This window comes from Schistocerca americana, chromosome 3 (assembly GCF_021461395.2).
Source record: "Schistocerca americana isolate TAMUIC-IGC-003095 chromosome 3, iqSchAmer2.1, whole genome shotgun sequence".
Taxonomy (NCBI): Eukaryota; Metazoa; Arthropoda; class Insecta; order Orthoptera; family Acrididae; genus Schistocerca; species Schistocerca americana.
The window spans coordinates 330,803,859-330,828,735 of record NC_060121.1 but is presented as its reverse complement, the minus strand read 5'-3'; the positions used below and the strand labels follow the sequence as shown (position 1 = coordinate 330,828,735).

The following is a 24,877-nucleotide window of genomic DNA, read 5'->3' as shown; positions in this document are numbered from 1 at the left end:
AAGTTGAAATCGAGAAACAGCATATCCCACAACTAATTGAAGTGTTTCTGGGGTCACGTTCAGAATGTGTTGCACAATGTGTGCCTCGAATGCAGCTAAGTTTGCAATTGGAACACAACATCTATCAGATACCCCACGGATTAAGATCAGGTGATCAGGACGGCTCTGCTGAAGGGAAATGTTGGCTGATAATTCTAGCATTTCCGAAATGGCGCTTCAGTAGCTGCTTAACTGAATTTGCATGTGTGCAGTTGTGCCATCTTGCATAAAAATGATCCCATCCATGCATCCATTCTGTTGATAGCGCTTACAAGTGACGGTACAGGTAACAGGACTGGAAGCACCTGTCTCTTCGAAAAAATATGGCCCTATGATAAATGATGCCGTAAACCTGCACCACACAGTAACCTTTTCAGGATGAAGTGATACTGTCTGATTTGTATGTGGGCTTTCTGTTGTCCATATTTGACAATTCTGTGTATTGACATATCCTGTCGGATGGAAGTGGGCCTCATCTGTTCACAAAATCTTCCATGATCAACCATTGTCCACTTCCCTGCAAGCAAGAAATTCTAAAGCAAAGGTCTCTTTTGCTGGTAGATCAACAGGAAGCAACTCGTGTACATGTGTTATTCTGAATGGATAGCAAAGAAGGATGTTTCGTAGGATTTTATGCACCGTGCTCACGGGTATGTCCAATGTTCCTGCAATTCTCCATGCACTATACGTTTGCACTATATGTTTGCACGCTACTGGTCTCTTCCTGCACTGCTGTAGCCACTGCTTCCACTGACATCGAATCAATTCGTTTCCTCCCTTTACCAGGTTGCACACCAAAAGAACCCGTCTTTTCGAATTTCCGAATCATTTTCTCCAGACCCACGGCAGTCATCAGACCAACGCATTTTTTCAAACCCTTCAGTGTCCGGAACTTCTGCAGAGTGACGTGTGCACAGTCATCAATCTTGTAATACAGCTTTACAAGCAGAGTGTGATCCTGCATTGAGACAGTCATGGCAAACATCACAGACATGAAAGGATCATGGGGAAAAGCCATGTACCCTTCATGTTTATACCAATTTCAATGGGTCATGTGCATGACAGGTGTTTTCATTTACATGTTCTGAAAAATACAGCACCATCTATTGATCAATTTTCACACTATTTTTTTTTTTTTTTGTCCTTCTGCCATACGTTTTCCCTCTTCTCCAATAATATTCTGTTGCAACTTGATGTCATTCTGACGAGTGGTGTTATTTCTACAGCATTTTGAAAGTTTACATTTAATTATAATCGTGCTGTAGATTTAAGTGTTACAAAGTCTTTTCTCAAGATATTTGTCTGGAGTGTAGCCATGTATGGAAGTGAAACATCGATGATCAACAGTTTATGCAAGAAGAGAGTAGAGGCTTTTGAACTGCAGTATTGCAGAAGAATCCTAAAGATTAGATGGGTGGACTGGGTAACTAATGAGGAGGTACTGGACAAACTAGGGAGACAAGAAATTTGTTGAACAACTTGACTAAAGGGATCAAATGATAGGAAACATTCTGAGACATCAATGGATCCCCAATTTAGTACCGAAGGGAAGTGCAAGGGGCAAAAGTCATAAACGAAGACTAAGAGATGAATACATCATGTGAATTAAGAAGGGTATAGGTTGCAGTAGTTATTCAGAGATGAAGAGGCTGGCTCATGAGAGAGTAGCATGGAGAGCTGCATCAAACCAGACTGAAGACTACAACAACTCACCCACAACACACAGAAGAATAATGAGATATGAAGCATACCACACTGACTGACAATCCTTGAAAAAGGATCGAAGTACTCGGGTATCAAATTACAAAAAAGTCTGTCTAAAAATGTAATTAATTTCCCAGAGAAACTCAAAGACTACCTGATGAAAAAGGCATTTTACAGCATTAAATAGTATGTATCTTCTTCTTCTTCTTCTTCTTCTTCTTCTTCTTCTCCTCCTCCTCCTCCTCCTCCTTGTTCTTCTCCTTCTTCATAATAAATGCTGTTAGAGAGTGTAATCAACGCAATTACTCCTTAGGAAATACATGATACTGAATGTTTTCTGTTTTTATCATGTCCTATATTACACATACATATACCGTAAACAATGTGATCCTACATAATCCAATAAAATTCAGTTCAGTTGAATTCAATGAAATGCAGACTAGTGGCTGGAGCACATGTGATTAACGACACTGCTATATTTATAACAACTTTTTTGTCAAGGTTCCAAACAAATGATAAACCCTGACTACACCAGAGCTGACAGAGCTAAGCTTTTGGGGAAAAAGTTAGTAAACTGTTCTAGATCGTTAAAGACTACATAATTCACAATCTGCTTCTGCACAGCTAATGTATGTAATAAAAGGTTAGTTTACAACCAGCAAATGCTACAAAATATCCATTGTGGATTGGGCAGATTGGAAGTCTGAGTTTAGCATTAGGATATATGGGTTTACAATGATGCCATGAAATTAGTGGATGTGGAGAGGGCTAACAGAGTAAACTATGTAGTTTTTGCAATGCTCTTGCTCAACTAGATCACACATATGTAAGGAATAGACGGACAACATCTGTTCTGTAATTTATACAAAATTGTGAAAATTGAGGGAAATTGTTGTTTTCCCAAATGTGCTTTGCTTTATTAGTTGTTAGAACCAAAGATTTAGGGAAAAAAATATGTCACAAGTAACAGGAAGATAAAATGTAATAAGTTGTACTAAATAACAATATTCTACTTCAACACATTAATAGCAAGTACATTTAAAATAATAGGAACTCCAGGTAGGAATAACAACAACATAAAAAAGATAGACTGCTACTTAGCATAAAGATAACATGTAAAGTTGCAGACAGGTTCAATTAAAAGACACTTACATATACACTTTCAGCCACAGCCTTCTTTGGAAAAAGAGAAACACATCATTCACACAAGCAAGTGTGTAAGAGAACCACACACCATTCATTCACACGTCTGCCAACTCCAGGCAGCTTGGGCCAGAATATTTACAATTTAAACCAGGTGGTGCTGAACACTGACCAAAAGCAAAATGTGTCAATTTAGCAAATTATGAGAAAAAATATGATAAAAGTCACAAGTGGTGATATGGTAAAAGAAATTCTTTTCAGGCATAAGGTTTTCTATTTAATTGTGTATATGTCCCAAAAACTATGTGAAGGAGAGAATACATAAAGTAAAATGTAAAATCTGTCACTGATTTCATATGAACAAGAAATTAAATTCATTTTGCACCTCATCTTTCATTTATGGTCAGAAAAGAAACCGCCTGTTTCTCTTTGGTGCAGCTTTTTTATGTACTGGCATAATTTAAGGTATCAGTCTGCTGTCCCATACCAAGAATACCAATCAAAAGGAGGTTGTATTTTCATTATCTACTTTCGCCCAATGGGCTTCATTTTCTCCTACTGTCAAACAACAGTTAGCTGTTTTTACAGTGTCAATGCTATGACTGTAGAGCTAAATAGTTTCTCCTTGACTTTAGGCTCTTACTAAACATGAGATACAGTGGTTAAGTATCTAGACCCGCACTCAAAATAAACAGTGTTCTAATCTCTGGCTGGCCATTCAAATTTTGGTTACCTGTGTTTCTCTAAATCATTTAAAGCTTATGCAAGGAACATTATTTTGTCTGTTGCAAGCTTGTGCTCCATCTCTAATGACCCATCTAACTTCTTTCCTTCACTCTGCATCTTACTTTAGAATATTTCAAAGCTGTCAAAAACACATCTGTTATTCTTATATCATAACACTGGAGTACAGTCCAGGCAGACAACACATTAAGTAAGGATTTACACCACTGGAGGAAGTTTTTACCTCTGGGCATATCTAGCCGAACTTTTATTTGTATCCTTACAGGCATAACTGGGCATGACTAAAAGACACCTAATATGCAGATGGTAAACAACAATACTAATCTACACAGATCCTTGCTGCTTTCTCAGGTGTAGGAAAAAAGGAGACTCAAATGTTTCAGATCTGACCTCGCAGCCTGTCCAGGGTCTAACATAAGCTGTGGAATTAACTTTTCATATTATCAAAACCTCCAACTAATGCCATGGACCTGTCCAAAATACAAAGATGATAATGCGTATAATGTTCTCAATAAAATACACCCCACAGTGCTCACTGACACTTTTGATTAAGTTTCACATTGTTATTACACAGAATACTGTTATATAGCCCGCCAACATTAAAAATATTAAGGAAATTAATATGGGATGTTTAGGATTTTGATCTGGAGTCTGTATCATTAAATATGGAGAAAGAAAAACAACTGAACTTAAAACAGTTAGTATCACAGCCATAATTACAAACAACACATAAATTGCATTTAGATAAATATTACTTGAAAATATTGTCAGCCCAGTAGTATGCAATGTATGTCACATACTTACCTATGGAAAGTGATGGTTAAGGCAGTAGCATGTTCAACGTTAGGATTTGATACAACTGTTCCTAATGGATGTAGGATGTCATCAGTCTGTGTGTCTTCTGCATACGTCCACATGTACAGTGTCATTGCTCCAATCTTCAATTGATTTTTAAAATCGTATACTGTTGTATTTACCCAAGCCAAAGGATTGATGAACAGCTCCTGTAGATAATAAAGTCAGATGACATTAGAACATGAAGTAAATATTAAGGTACTCTATTAAAATGTGATAAGGATCTATCAGAAGACATTTCTTGGTATTCACTTTCTTGGCAACCATAAGAAGTTGCCCTCATTTGTGATAAAAAATTTCTACAATACTTAATAAATGAACAATTACATAATTATAGTCAATCTACAGTGTATTTTATGCGACTCTTCGGCCTACTTAAATAATCTAGAAATTTAAAAGTAGTTTTGTAACAGATTTTTAAAAAATAGCTTACTTTAAATTTGAAGACAGACTAATTTGGACAAAACCAACAATAAGTTACATGAAATGTGATCTGGACTCTATTTCAAAAAATAACGTAGTTACATACGCAATATTATAACTGAAAGGTAACAGCCAAATGGCCCATAACAATTATACAAAATAATATTGTTACAAAATTCTGTTCCTTCCGATACCAAGATAATTGTTACTGAATGGCTTAGCAACAGTCCAACCAAACTATACCTTTTCTCCCCAAAAAGTGTCTCCCTCCATACTTATTTCCTCTCCTAGTCTTTCCATTGGCTCATCATCTCACCCTTGATGGGACCATCTAATTTGTAAGACGCTTCTGCTACTTAACATTTTTTCTCCTCTGTTTTCTTCTGCTGTTCTTATGGGACTTAGAGCAGATGAGAAACTTCTTCCTAAAGTCACACAATTTTACCATTACCCTCATGACTGCTAATGTCTCTTACATTCCATACAGACAATTTATCTGGATTGTGAATCTTGAAGACTTGAGAAATGAACAGTTGAACACACAAAGAAGTGCTTCACTTTGATGCATCATGTATGCATTAATAAAGTTTGATGCTCATTTACATTGTTGTGAAAGGAAGATGTAAAAACTACACCGTGTGTGCATATTTTTCAGATCAAATCTAAATAAATAATGGACATTCGAAAAAGCAAAGGAATGATGAATCACTTTGGTACAGTAATGGCACAAGCCTAGGCAAGAGGGCTCAATGCCATAAAAAGGACATCTGCAGCAATACACTGGCACAGCAATGCCACAGGACCTGCTGGATACCACAGCACACATGCTAGTTAGTGCCTGGTTAGTTACCGAAAGCAAGGACACATCAGCACATGGTTTCTGTGGCAGCAACACCGTAACATACACACTTTGATGCAAATAAATAATGGCCACCTTTCCACGCAGGTCACTGAACTGCAAGTCATCGAGATAGCAACAGCCATAGTGTTGGCCTCTGTCGTGAAGTTGCTACCGCTTGATTGTCATCCTGACAGGACCACCAGCCACGTGTCAAATAACAGTTGGATGGGCTGAGTGTCAAACTAAAGCTCTCATAGCCTGCACCATTCGGTGCCAGCAAGATGCTGGACTAGGGTTTATTCCCTGGACATCCACACACCTGGGCAGGTCCCAGCAGCCTCGATAATGGCTTAGCAGCTCAAGACCACCACTCCAGCACCTGAAGCAGTGCTACCAGAAATATTTACCATGCAAGGTCACTCCACACTTGGGCCAAACTGAGTGTTGCAAGACACCTGACCACACCAGCAGTACATGGACTCACTGCATCAATGCTAGCCTGTGCCATGTGCCGAGAGCACACAACTCTAGCTGCTCTAAGCTTGTTAGAAGAATAAATATTTTTCATGAATGCCAGCTGTCTTGCTGCAGCCACATTACTCATCCAACAGACTCCAATCATCCTCACCAACCCATCAAACCTACGATACCAAGGTAGGAGAGTCTAACAATAGACAATTTGAAGAACTGTTCTTCCCATCCTCTGTAGCGGTCATAGCACATCAGGCCACTACAGCTTGGAGTCAGAAGTGAGATCATTGGAGGTGATACCGCAGTCATTAATGCTGTTGTACGTAGCAGCATGTGTTTTCTGTAATCCCCCAGTGGTTCCTTCGATTTATTGTTCCTCTGTTCATGTCTATCCCCTTTTACCTTTTCTGCACAGAATATGTTAGGGATGAATGGATGTGGAGGAGGGATAGACAAGCATAAGTAGGAGACAGTGTAGCATAATTTATGGTTGTTATGTAAGCATAAATTTAAGAATTCTCCAGAGGTCTATACCAGCTGATATGTGCTTTGATGACTGCCAAGTGTCTGAGAAGTGTGTGGAACTTCTCTCTTTCTTTCTGCTTCTATATCATAATGCTTCTGCTCCTGTGATCTAATTTTTTTAGTGAAATAGTTGTAAGCCATAGTCTAGTGCTCATGGAATAAAAATAGATCAGTGTCACAATAATGTCTTTGATTGGATTCTTTGTCTTCTCATAATGCAAAGCTGACTCAAAGCAGCATAGCAAGGCACTAAGAATCCACATTAATGCGAATCAGTCATTGGCCATGACGCAACTGTTATACCGCTCCTGGTCCCTCAAAGGTCAGTTGATATGACAGCAGAGAATCTACGCAGGATAACTGTTGGAATCAGTGTGAGGAATAGGGAGTAATGGAACGTGTATTGGCTTTCAGGGAAATATAACGAGAAAAACAGGTTACCAAGTAGTAGGAGTTGAGTTAAGGGGCACCGGTCACAGCTGGTAGAGAGGCTTGTGGTTAAATAAATATGTCAGTGGTACCACAGAGCTCACGAAGCACAATACGTTGAACAGGTCTCTCAGGAACGAGGGATGAAGTTTTAAGATTTTTTAAAGTAATGTTAAGTTGTTCTTGTTGGAATTCACGGTGTAGAGGAAGATGTAATAGGCTATTAAGATAATAAGTAAAGTGGGTCATAAGATGACTACGTTGATGAAGCTAGGTACACAATTGGAGAGGACAATTTCTGGAAATGAGTGAGTATGTAGTTCAGTAAGGTTAGACAAATCAAGTGGGAGTACTGCTGTAGCACACCTTCCAGAATCCTAAAACCCTATCCCTATGAGTTTGTTTGGCACTGCTACCAAACTGAAAACTCAGAGACACAGACTTTAAGTATGTTATGTACCCCTCACGAAGAGTGCTACAGGAAGCATAAGTGAATTACATACAAGTTACCTTATGTGGACAAAATTCAAAGCATGAGCCTGGTGTTTGTTCACACGAGAGGTTGAAGCCGTAAAAATGACATTTGCAGCAATATGCTGATGCAGCATTATGCTACAACACCTGCTGGATGCTGCCATCTACCTGCTGGTCAGTGTCAGGCTAATTACTGAAATTAGGGAGACACTGGCACTCAGCTTATGTGACATCTGTGGCAGCAGCACCACAACAAACCTGCTTTGGCGCATGTAAATGCTGGCCACCTGGCCAGGCAGCATGAGGTCACTACTTCTCCACCATCATCCTGACAGGACTACCTGCCAGGGGGACCAGCCACTGCCAGATAGCCTGAGAGTTGAACTGAGGCCCTCCTAGTCACCAAGCCACAGGGATGCTTGCCAGAGACAGGTGCCGCCAGCCAGTTGCCATACCAGAGTTCACTCGTCAGACATCCGAGCTCTGTCCCTCACCACTGGTAGGCAGGCCCTGGCCACCCCTCTAACAGAATGTCAATTCAATACCACCATGCCCACATTTGACATAGCACTGCCAGGAAAGTTTACAACCCAAGGTTGCACTGTGCAAAAGCCAAACTGAGTGTAGCAGCTACTGACATATTCACAGCAATGCTTCACTGCCGATGTCCATGCCTGTGGGGTTTCCATGAACATTGCCTGTCAAGCTGCAACCACCTTAATCCTCCAAAGGATCCCTGTGACCTCATCAGTCGACAATGCCCAGTGGAAGAGCTGGATGACACCCTGAAAACCTGAAGGATGACTCTTCCACCCCTCCTGGTCTTAGCACACCAGGTCACTACAGTGTCTAGAACAATTACTCAAAACTCATTCCACAGTATGATAAGCAGGTGGTGTGGTGTATATTTTGGGAACTTTTGACACCATAAGAAGTTTTTTGAGAACGAAGTATTTCACAACAACACTGTTGTATAAAACATTCTCGGACTTCTTACTGCATCAGTTCAGGGCAAAGCTTCGAGCTTTTGATGATTACCTCCATCATCTTCATCAGGAACAACACACTGTCAAAATTGCTGCTGCGGTGGCCTTATAAAGCCCAAAGATGGTTTCTGATTGGTCAGTAAACACAGTGACAACTTTGACAGTCAGTTGCTCCTGATGAAGACAATGGAGGTAATCGTCGAATCTCATGGTTTTACACTGAACTGAAGTGGCAAGAAGTCCATGGATGTTTTATAAACTATAACAAATTGTCACAGCTCACCAGCCTTCACTTACACCCAAACCTCCAGATGTCAGACACTCAGAACGGTACTAAACACTGTATGTCGATAGAGTATCAACCAAAACACCAATTTAGTTCATGGTGTATGCTGTCATCCAGTAGAACATGCATAAACAGTAATTAAAAGTAACAGAACTATAGAGCCCAGTAAGAGTGTGTCTTGAGCATATGACACAAAGATCTTGCATAGCTGAGTCTGTAGAACGTCAGATTGTCAAGCCAATGGTCCTGTGCTCAAATCCCACCAGTTACAAACTTTTTTAAAAATGGTTTATGCATGAAACTGTTATAAGGGAGGATATTTCCCTGATATGTAAAAAGACTTCTCGGAGTTTGTAGCAATGTTCTTTTGGCAGTCTGCTTTCGTTTCATTAGTTGAAAGTAGCAAGCTTATCGATTACATTTGTATAGCTAGGTTTGCTACTTTCAACTAACGAAGCAAAAGCAGACTGCCAAAAGAACATTGCTGCAAACTCCCAGAAGTCTTTTTACATGTCAGGAAAATGTTCTCCCTTTATAACAGCTTAATGCATAAACAGTTAAAAACAATCGTAGTCAGTGGGGTTTGAACACAGGGCCTTTCGATCAATGATCCAACGTTCAAACGACTCACCTACAAAAGATCTTTGTGTTATTTGCTCACAGACGTGCTTTTACTAGGCTGCGTAGTTCTGGTGTTACTTTTAATCAACATTTACGCATGTTCTACTGCATGACAGTGCACAGCATGAACTAAATCAGTGTTTTGGTTGATATTCTATAGACATACAATGTTTGGTACCAATTTGACTGACTAACATCAGGAGGTTTGGGTGTTACAGGTTGGACACAGGCTTTGTCCTAGTACAGTGGCTAGCCTAATACCCTCATTGTGGACTGTATCTAATACTTTTGGGTATAATAGTTTGGTAGGTCTATAATCAAGTCACAATTGTACAAAGGCTCTCAGTGAGGTTTGTCTATTACTCTTGTTTTGTGGCTAGTGTGTTTTAACACCTAAGGGATTTTGACAATGTATTCCCTAGGTTTAGTAACAACATCAACAAATTCGAGGCCTCAAAACATCACTATTTCTTTACAATTTAGAAGAGTTTCATTTACTCTTAATCAGTTAACTTTAAAACAAGATTTCAATGTCATTAGTAGTTGTGGTCTTGAGTCCAAAAACTAGTTTGATGCAGCTCTCCATGCTACTGTATCCTGTGCGAGCTTCTTCATCTCCAAATAACCACGGCAACCTACACCCTTCTGAATCTGCTTACTGTATCTCTTGGTCTCCCTCTACAATTTTCACCCCCCCCCCTCCCCAATACACACACACACACACACACACACACACACACACACACACACACACACACACACACACTATTCCCTACAATACTAAATTGGCGATTCCTTGATGTCTCAGAATGTGTCCTATCAACCAATGCCTTCTTTTGGTATGGTTGTGCCACGAATTTCTTGTCTCCCCAATACCATTCAGTACCTTCTCATTAGGTACATGATCTACCAATCTAGTGTTCAACATTCTTCTGGAGCACCACATTTCAAAAGCTTCTATTCTCTTTTTTGTCCCAACCATTTATTGTCAATGTTTCACTTCCACACATGGCTACTCTCCACACACATATCTTTAAAAAAGACTTCCTAACACTTGATTCAATACAAATTTCTCTTCTTCAGAAATGCTTTTCTTGCCATTGCTAGCCTACACTTTATATCCTCTCTACTTTGGTCATCGAGTGGCGCCACTAAGATAGTAGACTGTTCTGTGTAGCAGCACTAGCTTGCGGCCCCATTCCCAATATCTATGAGGATGAGTTGGTATCTGTAGGTTGTGTCCTCAGAAGTTCTTGAAACATTCCACGAGGGAAAAATATATCTAAAGACAAAGATGATGTGACTTACCAAACGAAAGCGCTGGCAGGTTGATAGATACACAAACACAAACATACACACGAAATTCAAGCTTTCGCAACCAACGGTTGCTTCATCAGGAAAGAGGGAAGGAGAGGGGAAGACAAAAGGATGTGGATTTTAAGGGAGAGGGTAAGGAGTCATTTCAATCCCGGGAGCGGAAAGACTTACCTTAGGGGGAAAAAAGGACAGGTATACACTCGCACACACACACATATCCATCTGCACATACCAAATGTGCGGATGCGCGCGCGCGAGTGTATACCTGTCCTTTTTTCCCCCCTAAGGTAAGTCTTTCCGCTCCTGGGATTGGAATGACTCCTTACCCTCTCCCTCAAAATCCACATCCTTTCGTCTTTCCCTCTCCTTCCCTCTTTCCTGATGAAGCAACCGTTGGTTACGAAAGCTTGAATTTCGTGTGTATGTTTGTGTATTTATCAACCTGCCAGCGCTTTCGTTTGGTGGTAGCATCGCGACAAGAGGCGGTCATGAGGTCTGAGTGGCCGAAGCCATGAGCTACACAAGGAGGGCCTGCGCAGAGGAAGGATCCTGGAGTACTTCACCGGGTTCTGTGTCGACAACAAGCAGCAGGCCGACATCCCATCAGTTGACTGGCAACATTTGTGTTGGATGACTGCTCGTGGCCTGGCTGCCCCCTTCTACCTGGCTGTCAACAGCACCACTCAGTAAATGCCACGACGCACTGTGGATCTATGGAGCTGCTTGCTGATAAAGGGGAGTAACATTCTGTAATCCTTGTGGTGATTGGTGTCATTGTCTACCTGACCTCCTAATTATTTTCTGGTTTGTATCTGCCCTCAGAGTTTTACTCAGGCATCTCTTTGGTCGAAAATATAGACCGTAGTATTGTACTAGACACTAGTTGTAGTTTGAAAATTTGTTCTGATATTATATTCCCCTTCCTTTCTAGTTCATACCCGATCATTAATGTTTTAATGAATCAGCTCCTGGTCGGAAATACACTCTGAACAATTGTACCAAGGCACAGGTTGCCATTAAACAAACAGGGTCTTGTCGTTAGATTTAGATGCTAACCAGTTCAATTCCTTGATTGTAACTGTATTTGAGATAATCTGAACTACCTGTTGTACTAAGCTGTGCATTCCTGCCTTTGAAAGACCAGGTCATTATTGCTGTATTTTTAACTGGATCTTGTGGTCCCACCAAGTGAGTCTCTTGTAATAAGTGCTCATACGTAACATTTTAAAATGTTCCTTCAGAGCGGCCTTCGTGACTGAAAAGCAATCTAACTATTGACATATTAATGGCCAATTGTCACCAGGACTTTAGTCAGAATAAGATTGTCAAAAGGGAGGGGTTGGGATCCAGTCGCACCTTGTTCCTGATTGAAATGAAAAGGTTGCTTGCTTTGAAGCAAGCCTTATCATTTTCATAACTGTTTCCTCATTTGTTTAACCTTTAAGCATAGGTGCACATCTTAACCCCGAACCTTTGCACATACAGTTTCCAAATAATATGTTATCAATATTACTTATATGTTTTCATGTGTTGCAAAAGGGCATTTAATAAGAGAAGCTGTGTACAGCACGATAGTAAACACCGCTGTTTCACCCCATACTGGGCGGTCTTCAGGACTGGGGCCTTGTAATTACTGCCATGTTGTTCTTGTTTGGATTTCTCCTGTAAAAGCTTATTCATTTAACACATTTGTTAATTTGTAAAGAAAACAAATTTATTATTATATAATGTTAAATAAACTGGTTGTGTGAAAAGAAAGTTACACTGGTGGGTCCTCCCTTCCACATTTTCCTTAATACCAGTAAATACCATGTCTCAATCATCATCAGTTATTTTGCTGCCCAAACAGCAAAACTCGTCTACTTCTTTCACTGTCTTGTTTCCTAATCTAATACCCTCAGCGTCAACTGATTTAATTACACTACATTCCATTATCTTTGTTTTACTTTTGTTGGTGTTCATCTTATATCCTCCTTTCAAGACACTGTCCATTCTCCTTACCTGCTCTTCCAAGTCCTTTGCTGTCTCTGATAGAATTACAATGTCATCAGCAAACCTCAAAGTTTTTTATTTCTTCTCCCTGAAATCGCTACTCCAAATTTTTCTTTGGTTTCCTTTACTGCTTGCTCAATGTACAGATTAAATATCATTGTGGGTCGGGTACAACACTGTCTCACTCCCTTCTCAACCACTGCTTCCTTTTCACAGCCATCGACTCGTTATACCTGTCATCTGGTTTCTGTACAAGTTGTAAATGGCTTTTTGCTCCCTATATTTTACATCTGCTAGCACCACAATTACAAAGAGAGTATTCCAGTCAATACTGTCAAAAGTTTTCTCTACATCTACCAATGCTATAAAAGTAGATTTGCCTTTCCTTAACTTGTCTTCTAAGATAAGTCACAGGGTCAGTATTGCCTCGCATGTTCCTACATTTCTTCAGTATACACACCGATTTTCCCCAACGTGAGCTATCACATTTTCCATTCTTCTGTAAAGAATTCATTACTTTTTTTCAGTCAAAAACTTAAAACTGGGTTTTTCTGATGACTTTAGCCCCATAACTGCTAGATGCAGCTACCTTGTAATTCTTACATGAACGGCAGAAAATCAAATGTCATCCACAAATAAGAAGCACTGCATGGAATTATTACTGTGGATGATCTATTATTGTCAGTGAATGAGGAACTGTTGTACATCTTTGAGGGCTACCATTCTTCTGTTGAAAATGAACTTGCACTTAACCCACTGGATCTGTCTTCACTTAGTATTGTTAATTCACATCCCTTTAGACTGAAGAAACAAGATATTAGGTATTAGGCGATGTCTGCACAAAAACACTTGTTATACTGCTCCCAACAGCAGAGGCAGGTTAACAATGGTAGAATGACATTACCAAACCCATAATAGTGGTAAGTGAGGACTTGATGAATTCTAGGAACCTACCGCAGAAGTAGTTAACCGTATGTTCCAAAGGCTTTCCTGAAAATCCCTTGGTGTTAGCATTACACTGGGTGGGTACAGTTCTTCCCTTGTTTAATATGGAAATTGAAACAGCTTCTAGCCACAACCAGGGAAATTTTCAGGTCACCTTCATTTACTTACATAACATGATGAAACCTTCCTTAGCATTTACTGCATGGTGAAGCTACCACTAAATGGCTTTTGTCATGACTTGGTAAAGTATCATTGCTCATCAGTGATCACTTAGTGGTGAGGGTAGTCCTGACACAACTACTCCTTTATCTGTTTTATTATATGATTGTGTTTGTCCTAACTAGCCAACATGTTGTAATGTTATCAATAATATGACTGCATATGCATCTTTCCAGAGTCATCCATGCCTAACTCTCACAGAGCAGACACTCACCATTGCATCCTAATGGACAGGTTGTCACTAAGTCATTCCGACAATGATGTGATGGAATCTTTAGGAGCATCTTTGTAACAAATCTATCAGGGACATTTCATTTCAAACCTTTTAAATCTACCCAAGATGACTGATGGTGATGTGACTGTGAAGTGGAAAATGCCTAGGAAGAATAAAAGCTGAACCAAGAACAGGTAGACCTTATACACTAATGGATAGGGACCATACAGGGACCACTGGACATTGCAGAGAGTAAACCACTTTTAAAAATAACTTTCGAGAGAGGGGAAGCACAGCTCGGAGACACGGGGGGCAACAATTAAAAAATGCTCAACTCAATAACCATTCAAATTATCATAAAAATTATAACAATTAAAAAAGTGAAGAATGCTCAGGTGTCTCCAAAAGCCGCATAGCTGCACAAACCTGCTTTATTTGCAACTAGCAGATTAACATAGGTATAGATACATCTACAAGTTTATAAGGGTTATATTTTCATAATGTAGATGGACAATTACGGAGTCCCGGCATTCAGCATGTTACCCATGTTAAGAATCACACCACAATGGTGGGTATGATATGCATATATATGCCATGTTGCTATCCGTTTTATACAGCTGGTGTCTACCAATCCTGTAATATATTCTATGAGGTGTTATCTCGCCTGGCTCATTCAGCAGCCATGCTTTGCACACTTTCAACAAACATCTTTTGAGTGTACTTAATTTTATTATGACAACCCACCACTGTGGTTTGATTCTTAACATGGGTAACTTCCTGAATGGTAGGATGCTGTAATGTCCATCTGCATTATGAAAATACAACCATTATAAACCTGAAGATGTGTCTATACTCACATGAAACTGGCAGTTGCAAATAAAGACCCTTCATACAGCTATGCGGCTTTTGGAAATGGCTCATCATTCTTGCCTTTTTTAATTATTGTAATTTTTATGAAAATGTAAATGGTTATTGAGTGGAGTGTTTTTTTTAATTGTTGTTCACAGTTGCAAAGAGTGGTTACAAAAAAACACCAAAAGTAGTCATTCATGAGTTTCAGAGTGCTACCAGCGCTCCAACTAGCAACATGATTGCATTTATCAATTAAAAAAAAAAAAAAAAAAAAAAGTGGGGTACAATGGTTGTGTAGCTCCTCATAGGCCTAACATTTCTGTGGTCAATGCTAAGCGATGCTTGAGTTCATGTACAGAACAATGCCACTAGACAGTGGATAATTGAAAATGAGTGGTTTGGTGCAATATATCACACTATACCCTGTGGAAATCTGATGCAAGGGATTTGGTGAATGCGTGGAGGAAGTTACCCACCATCAGGTGTAGTGCTAAAAGTGATATACAGAGGAGGTAGTGTTATGGTATGAGAGTGAGCTTCATGGTTATGATGTGGTCCTCTTATCGCACTTAAGAAAACGATAAATGCGGAAGGATATGAACACATTGTACAGTATTGTGAACTGCATACATTAGATGAACAATTTCAATGTGATTACTTGTATCAACATGTTGTGTCCTGAATGAATTTTCACTCTGCAGCTGACTGTGGGCTGATATGAAACCTCCTGCAGATTAAAACTATGTGCCGGACCAAGACTCGAACTCAAGACCAGAGTAACAGTCCAGCACACAGTTTTAATCTGCCAGGAAGTTTCATGTTGTATCCTGTCATTCAGCATCATCTGTGGGGCAATGGCTTGTGGACAATAATATTCCTGAAATGGGATGGTCTGCACAGCATCCTGAACTGAACCCAATGAACACCTTTGGGATAAGTTAGTAAATCAATTTTGCCCAGTGTCCAACATCACTACCTTCTCTGGTTTGGGTTTTTGAGGAGGATGTGCTGCCATTTCCCCATAGATATTCAGGCACTGCATTTAAAGTATAGCAGCGTTCAATCTGTCACAAAGGCAAAAGGTAGATGCTGCCCTATTAATGTTCAGTAATAGGTATCTTGATAATTTTGATCAGGTAATGTCATGTGTAGTTCAGCATGCTGAGCAACTGTTTTGTCAGTTTCATTTCAGGATCTGTTCAGTTTGGTGCACTCAGTAGAGCGCAAGTCATCAAATGTCTTCCCCTGAGCATTGTCTGTGAGAGAAGTTAGCATGTTACAAGTTTAATGGCTGAGAATGGCCTTACAGCAGTTGTTATGTATGTATGCTACATCACACTGAGAATATATATTTATTCTGACAATAAGTGGCCACCATAAGAGCTTAAGCTATGTAGCAAATGGTAACAAAGCACCATAGCCTATTATGAAGGCAAGGAGAAAATTTCTCAGCCTGGCAGTGAACCAATGTCTGTTATGTAAAAAAGTACTTTTTTTTACATATTCTTTTTTAGGTCAATGTATTCTGTCCAACATCATTCCACTGAGAATATTCCATACAAAATAACCATCTATGATTACCATGAGATCTTCACTGGACACAAAATATTTTATAATTCATTCTTTTATAAGTGGTGATGGATGGGTCTCAGATGTGAGAACAAGTAAAAGTTAAAGAGAGCTAAAACTTGAATTTTCCAATATCTACATCTATACTCCATAAACCAAAGTGAAATGTATGGCAGAGGGTACGTCTCATTGTGCCAGTTAACAGAGTTTCCCATGATTCCATTCATTTATGGAGTGCAGGAAGAATGGTTGGTTGAATGCCTCTGTGCATGCTGCAATTATTCTGATCTTGTCCTCACGATCCCTATGTGAGTGATATGTAGTGTATTGTGGTATATTCCTAAAGTCATCTTTTAAAGCCGGTTCTTGACTTCAACAGCAGACATTCTCAGAACAGTTTACATCTATGTTCAAGAGTCTACCAGTTCAGTTTCTTTGGCATCTCTGTGACACCCTCCCATGGGTCAAACAGACCTGTGGCCATGCTGCATGCATTCAGTTGTTGCAAAACAATCGGTATGCACAGGTCCAACTTCGAGATAGGTCACACCCAGAGGGGCACATACAATAACTCAGTAACATTTTATTTCAAAAACAACATACAATCAGGAATTTTTTTGAACAACATTAATGTTTAATATTACCGACTGAAGTACTGTTTACAAATTCTACATTTTGTTACTACCGTACCCATAAACAATTGGGTACTGTTCCAAATGTTCAGCAGTAAGTTTGTGTTGTAAAACACTTAAAACATTTTTATAAGCAGAAAAAGACCATTCTACAGCACTTGTTTCTGGCACAAGTTTACCCATCCCATTAATAAAACTATCAATATGAGACAAGGATTCAAAGCTTGAGTTATTGTTCAAAATGTTTTCAAACTATTCTTTAAGTTTTCTAAGGAATACCTCCAGAAATGAGGAGTTCACCAGGCTAATTTTATTGGTTAAATGAAAGGATTCATTCAACACCAAACCTTGAGTTTCAAGCTTTTTAATACTCACAGGTATATGAAAAAATGGGTGCTAATGAGAGCAATGTTTTTTTTTAATACTGGAAGCAATCATTAAATGCTTCCTTGCACTGGAAAACTGCCAAAGCCTCTGCTCTATCAAAGTCGTATACTACACTTCTGATGGCCTCAAAACATTCATTCATTGTAGAACAACACAGCTTCGACCCACATACTCCAATCAGTTACCACTGGTTCTGCATGTAAAGGCACATTTGGTAGTTTTCCTTCCTAGGTCTTTATGCAAGCACGTGCCTTAAGAAACACTTTATTTGTGGATGAAATCAGTTTATTTACATTCACAAACATGGATCGTAGTTCTTCAGCAAGGCGGTTTACTCTGTGCCCGAAGTACATCACATGAATGAAATTGGGATAAAATGCTTAAGAGTGTTTTTGCTGCTTTTATCATATAGGAAGCAGCATCTGAGAGAAACACCCTTTGACCTGCAAAAGATTCTGGAAATATTATTCTAATACTCTCATTCACAAATCTGGTGTGCACCAACAGTTAAATTTCCAATGTAACAACCACAAGTGTCAGTAGTTTAGTCAACTGAAAGCCAAATAAAGTTGTCCTCAAGTTCTTTGCATATTTTTTCCAGAACATGTTGGTAAAATGTCACTATGTAATTTTTATGTAACATTGATTCATTTGGTATATTTTGATTTAAGCAATATTTGTGCAGGAAATATTTCAGAACAGGGCTTTTAAGTTTGTGCAAAGATGAATATTACTTGCAATGAGTACTTCACATAAATCCATTTTTAAGTGATTTTTTGTTTACCTTTGGAGGTTAAATCCCTGCTACTGCTACTTGCCACTGTCTTTTGCATCCAGTGATAAAGACTTGGCTTGACATGCTGGTTTATTTGAAACTTTTTTTTTTTTTCACAAAACGTTTTCCTCACGAACTCAACAATATAAAACATTTCTGTCATGTGTAAATGTTACAGAATGGTCAGCTATCCACAAATCAAGATTTCTTTTTCCAGGTGGCATTATGCACAAGACATTACACGGTACATGTAGGCACATTAAAATCTGAACAAATAAAATGAAAACTAAACTGAAACAATGCACATGCACGACATGTGCAGTATGACAGAGGAGGGCATTAAGAAAGAACTCTGCCTGTGTGTTTCTGTTCAGTAATCAGTCCACTAGCTAGTTGTCTCTTGGTTAGCAATCACCTGCAGTTATAGGTTCCACTCACTCTGTGAGACATAGAAACAAGACTGAGCTAGAGATTGCCCATCTAGATTTTTAAAATATTGTAAACATAGAGCAAAAACATGCATCATGACCAATTTTTAGCCAACAATGACTGGTGAGAAGGATGTAAATATGCAAAATACACATACAACATGCAAATGATTATAATCCAGTCTTACTCATTAATATAAAACATGAAAGGGCCAAAATACTTACATAGCAAATATCAGACACTATTTCACTGTTTGAAAGATAATAAATAAGATGTTATCCTTTTCCTGGCCTTATAGGATTATTTTGCTTTCATATAGATTATCCCCTCATTATTTTGGTTTTTCTACTTTTTTTTGACACTCATTAATAGTGGGGAGTGAAGTTTCTGGCTCAGACACAACATATCATATGCTCACACTCTCAATAACTTATGCAGCTTCTATCACCTGGTGTGGCTGTACTGCTTGTGACTGCAAAACAAGTATCAGACTGAGCATGTGGAGCTGAGAAACGTCTGTGATTGTCTGATACCAGCCCCTACCAATTTACTCATTGAAATATAGGTCACAAAGTTATTTTAACTGAAGTATAGAGACCAGTATCGTGTGGTCAAACCATTAAAATGGTATATTGAGTTTTCTACGTACAGCCTGACTTTAGGCATATGAATCTTGCTGTTGCGAGCTCTGAAGGTATAAATATATGGAACATTAGAACTAAGGTTGATGTTTTAACTACATTTTTATTTACTCTTTTTCTAATATTTGTTACACTGGTCTCCTCATCCTCTTTCAATTAGCAGGGACTTTGATCTATTATACTCTTACTCAACACTCATTCTCACAATCTGTAAGTATAGAATAATTAGCTGATGTTCATAATGAAAGCTTTCTCTGTCTTTGTTTTATTGTAATTAGAATTTATTTTTGTGTGGTAAACTTTTAAAAAAATAGTAAATCCAGGGTTTTCAGTAAGTAACATTTTTGCCAAAAATGTAATTAAAGCATAACAAAGGAAGGAGCAATACAAGTTTACATGCAACCAGTGTAATGTATGATTTTTATTTCCATTAGGAAGGTAAGCTGTGTAACTCATTATGACACATGATCTTCATATATTATTAAAAAAGTTCAACAAACTGTAATACCTGTTATCAAATAAAAAATACTTGAGACCTACCTGCTTTGAATCCTTTAATCTGCGAAATTTGGAACCTTTGGCAGTCTTTGAGATCTCATAAACAACAAGGCAGAGACGTGCCATTCGTGGGATGTTACAGACTTGTATGTCAAACTGCAAATCCTCCTCCCACTCACACTCCCCATCCTTCGACACTTGCTTCTCACTTGTCTTCTGCGGCTCAGCAAGTGACTTACCTCCATGAAAGAGGCCTGCTTGCACTCCCACCTGAAATAGTATGAACGTGTTCAATTTACTAGAGAGAGAATAAGTAGCAGGATTCATAAAAATTCATAACAGAAGCAACTGTGAGTGTCAAGTGTTACAATAATCTGTGAATCTGTTATTAAGTGAGTTGTTGTTGTTTTGTTGTGGTTCTCTGTAGCACGATTTGTTTTGCGAAGTGCTCCACACTAAACTATCCTGTGCAAGTCTCGTCATCTCTAAATAACTTCTGCAATCCACACCCATTTAAACTTATTTACTGTATAGGATATGTCTCATCAACCTACATCTTTCTTTTAGTCAAGATATGCCAAAAATTCTTTCCTTCCAAATTGAGTTATTTCTACATTAGTTATGCAATCTACCCATCGAGTCTTCAACACTCTCCTGTACACGACATTTCAAAACCTTTGAATCAGTTCTCATCTACACTGTTTATTGTCCAGATATCACCTTCTTATAAGACTACACTCCAGCCATATTTTTTCTAGCACTTAAATTTATATGCATTATTAACATATTTCATTTTTTCAGAAAGGCAGGTGTTTATCATAACCTTGTGTGTCTAATGCATTTAACAATTCATTCAATGTTGCGAAGTGCACACCAGAACCAGAGGCAGTTGTCACCTGAAATCAAAGAATCACTATCAGTGAGTGATAAGTGATGCAAAATGCTATTATCTTCACAACTAACATTTCAACCACACCAGGCACTCTGAGCTGTACAGGGCAATTAACTTACATCTTCATTTAATTGAAACTAAAGAATTAAAATGCCATTTCTTGTTTTAATGTGTGTGGCACCAAATCAGTTATTTGACCTCACGTAATATTTTCCTAACTCTTGACTTGCTGGTATACCTGCAGTTGTCTAGCACCAGTAATCATTAACAACTGCTAGGAAAGAAGGGCTGCTACATAACTGTCTGAACATGAGGAATTACACCATGATATGTATGAATACATCTTGAAAGTACTACGAATGCACATAACAAAAGAAAGTAGAGTTGACTAAGTTGACCAAATTTTTCCATTGGAGGTTCAATCATTTTACAAAAGCTTTTCAGTATGAAATTTGGATCATTTTGACCCCACAAAAATGCACAAGCAGATAGTGTATGCACTGCCTTATGTAGTCAGTTATCAAATGAGACACTTTCACAAAGGCTAGATTTTTTGCTGCAATTGGATATTCTGGAACCTATATACTGTCTTCAACTGCTGAAAAGCACATCAGCTGGATGGATATAAACTGGAGAAAGAAAACCATGTTCTCTAATGGAGAACAGGCAATATATTTTTAGGGTACGTCAATGCAAAGTGTAGTGTAGCAAATTCATTTGTGGCACCTGTTTTTCAGGAGCCGCCAACCGAATGTACATGCCAAAGGTTTCATCATTATTTAATGTATTTTAAAGTAGGAGTATTGCACTTTTCTGTTACTACGAAAAATCATTTGTCCTGTATTTCAGTTACTCCTGAGTACTGGGAGAATATGTGATGCCTCCACTGACTGAGCCACAACAAGCAATTGGTCACTAACTGCATGCCCCACTAATTTCCATCACTCAATGAGAAGCATACACTCACTGTCCTGGGACATTCTTAGAATTGTTAAAATAAACTAGTGTTGTATAATTTTGCTATTAATTCATTGGTGTGACATTTTTAATGTTATCAGAGTCACGATGTAGACAATAAACATCTATATTGATCACAAGTAAGTGGTTCTCATTTCAGAGCACTTAAAGCTTACCTTGTAATAATGAGCAATGGTTTTCTCATTTATTTTTGCTGACTTCTAAGCTAGATGAGGCCTGTGGAATTCTTCAACTACAGGTGACTTTTGCTGGAGTATCAGGACATATTTTTCATTTTAGAGGAAGATTTTAATATGATTCAGACTTTTCAGAAGACGTTTCACATATACATTTTGTGCTGATCAGAGGCTGAGTTTTAAGTTAATTAATGGCAACATTGAGGAAGAAGTCAATTACTGACAGAGATGCAGTCATCATTAACATCTAACTCAAAAAAGAGATTGGGAAATCATTTCAAAGGCTAGAATATTAAACCGATGAGATGAGAATCTTGTGTCCAACACTACAATACAGGAAAAGTAGGGGAATGAGGAAGGGGGGCAGGGGTGGGGGAGGAGAGGTGTAGGAGGGGGACCATTAGAAAAGGAATGAACCACGTAACTGTTGCAATTTTCTGATAAAGAGCATAGATATGTGTCATGTTTCATTCATCTACAGGTCAGCAGTTGCCTTTCGTAATTTTTGTTAGTTTGTTTTCATTCTGTAATTTCCATTGCTGTACCATTACATAAGAGTATGTACTGCTAGATTACACTTATCACACAAAGCTTTTAAAATGGTGGGCACTGCTTTTCTATTGAATTTTGACAAGTTATAGCTTGTGCTAACGAACAGTATATTTCAAGAAGTTCAAAAGTTTGTTTATTCATTCATCCAAACTTAAAACAGTAAATAAAACTTCTAACATGCAACAGTCAACCATTCTTAATAGAGATGTGTGTCAATAGTGCAAATCCTTACCAATAAAAAGGAATTTCAATAATGCAAAATATTAATGCACATACATTACCTCTGTTCGTGTTACATCGCAGTTCAGGCGGCATATGGCACTTATGCGGAATGCAAATTTCACATCTATGGACCACGATGACAAATGCTTCCCCTTCTTTTTCCAAGTTAAAGTTGAAGACGATGACCTTGGTTTCCTTTCTACATCTTCAGCATCCTCATACACATTGTCAATATCAACTGAAAATAATGGGTTTGTCCATAACATAGTTTTACAAATAGAAACATTATAATATCTTGTACAATTTATCACAAAACGTGAACTTCCTTCACACAAGACTAGAAATGCCAGGTGCAAAATTAGTTTAAAAGGGTTTAATTTTTAGTGACCAAGACTTGTTGGTTAGAATGAAAAAGAGCTTAGACTTAAAAGTAGACCTCTTTGTAGATATCTACACAAAAAAGTGCAGAAAAAAGAGAAGCAAGTAAAATGGTCAGCAATTTCAACCATCGTCCTTCCACTGGTGAAAAGTGGCCTCTTCGGTTTCACTTGGTTCTGGGCTAGCAGGTACCATTACATTCTAGCAGTGTCCCTGATGTCATTCCATCATGTACAACCATTTCATGACATGGTAGGAACAGTATTATCTGTGTTTTGCCTCTTATGATGATGTTACATTAATACTTTATTTATCTGTTACAGACATATTCAAATATTATACTTTTATTATTTATTTGTTGAGGGCCTCTTGGACCACACTATCATTTTGCATACAGCATTCATTCATTCACACATCATATTTCGTAAATTCCATCATCAAGGAGAGCCTTCAATGATGTAGGATGAGTAAAGATGCACATTAACAGGGAAAAAGCATCTGCTGCTGGTACTTCTGTAAAATAAATCAACAATCATAGGTTATGGAAATATCACTGAAAATGCCAACAGGGTAATTTTTCTGGTTTGGCAGAACTGAGTTCACGAGATTACATAACGTTTTCACAAGCAGTGAGCTTTGCTTCCTTCTAAACACACTATTCCTGCAATGTTCATGACATGGTTTCAAAAATGGTTCAAATGGCTCTGAGCACTATGGGACTCAACTGCTAAGGTCATTAGTCCCCTAGAACTTAGAACTAGTTAAACCTAACTAACCTAAGGACATCACAAACATCCATGCCCGAGGCAGGATTCGAACCTGCGACCGTAGCGGTCTTGCGGTTCCAGACTGCAGCGCCTTTAACCGCACGGCCACTTCGGCCGGCTCATGAGATGGTTTGTTCACACTTCACATCTTGTTTTTGGTCATTAGTTTCAATTCAGCCTGTTTCTCACTATCTTCTTGTGGAAGAGATATCTGTCAAAAGCATCTTCAGGCTAGATTTATAGGATGCTTCCTCCGGTACTTGTAAACCGGGGCATTGTGGTTTAGGGTTTTATACCGAAACAGTTTAAACATCTTTATACTCTTCCTAATTCTGTCCACTCATTTCAGCTGACCAGAACATCATGCTTATCTTTTGCGTATCATCCCTATGAGTTTATATACTTTATTGTAAATTCCTTTGTCAATTATTTTCATGAATGCCATTCTTGTTATTGGATCCCAGTTTTCTTCTAATGATACTGTACACATTCTTGTCCTTTACTGCCACCCAAGAACAAGGTTTCACTTACTTACAAAACTAATGGTTTCAGAACTGTTGTATAATTACATATTCTGCTGAGAGAGGTCATCGCAACTTCGCATATTCATGGTCAAGCTGTTTTTATAACGATATTACCAATATACTTAATTTTTTCTACTATGTCGGTAGCACCAATACTTTATGCCATTAATGTAACTGCTGCATCATTATTGTCTGTTCATAAATGTATATATTTTTCACTATTTGTAGCAATGAATATTTTTTGTTTTATTTATGTATGAAAAAATGATGGTCCTATTAATGATTCGTACACAGGGATTGATAGGTAATAATGTATTTTTAAGGAAGGAAAAGCTGGAGGGAAGACCCTAGGCATGTAGGAGGTGGACAATGCACCA

General features: G+C 38.5%; 1 protein-coding gene across 1 annotated transcript in view; it reads right to left on the bottom strand.

The window, feature by feature from the left end:
• The window catches only part of LOC124605394 (phosphatidylinositol 4,5-bisphosphate 3-kinase catalytic subunit delta isoform), a 158,073-nt gene that overhangs the window by 94,213 nt on the left and 38,983 nt on the right, over window positions 1-24,877 (bottom strand). Inside the window, exons 6-8 of the mRNA XM_047137038.1 lie at window positions 22,891-23,069; window positions 20,054-20,281; window positions 4,435-4,634 (exon numbers count right to left, since the gene is read on the bottom strand). Coding sequence (XP_046992994.1) covers window positions 4,435-4,634; window positions 20,054-20,281; window positions 22,891-23,069 — 607 coding nt within the window. The remainder of the gene's footprint in view (window positions 1-4,434; window positions 4,635-20,053; window positions 20,282-22,890; window positions 23,070-24,877) is intronic.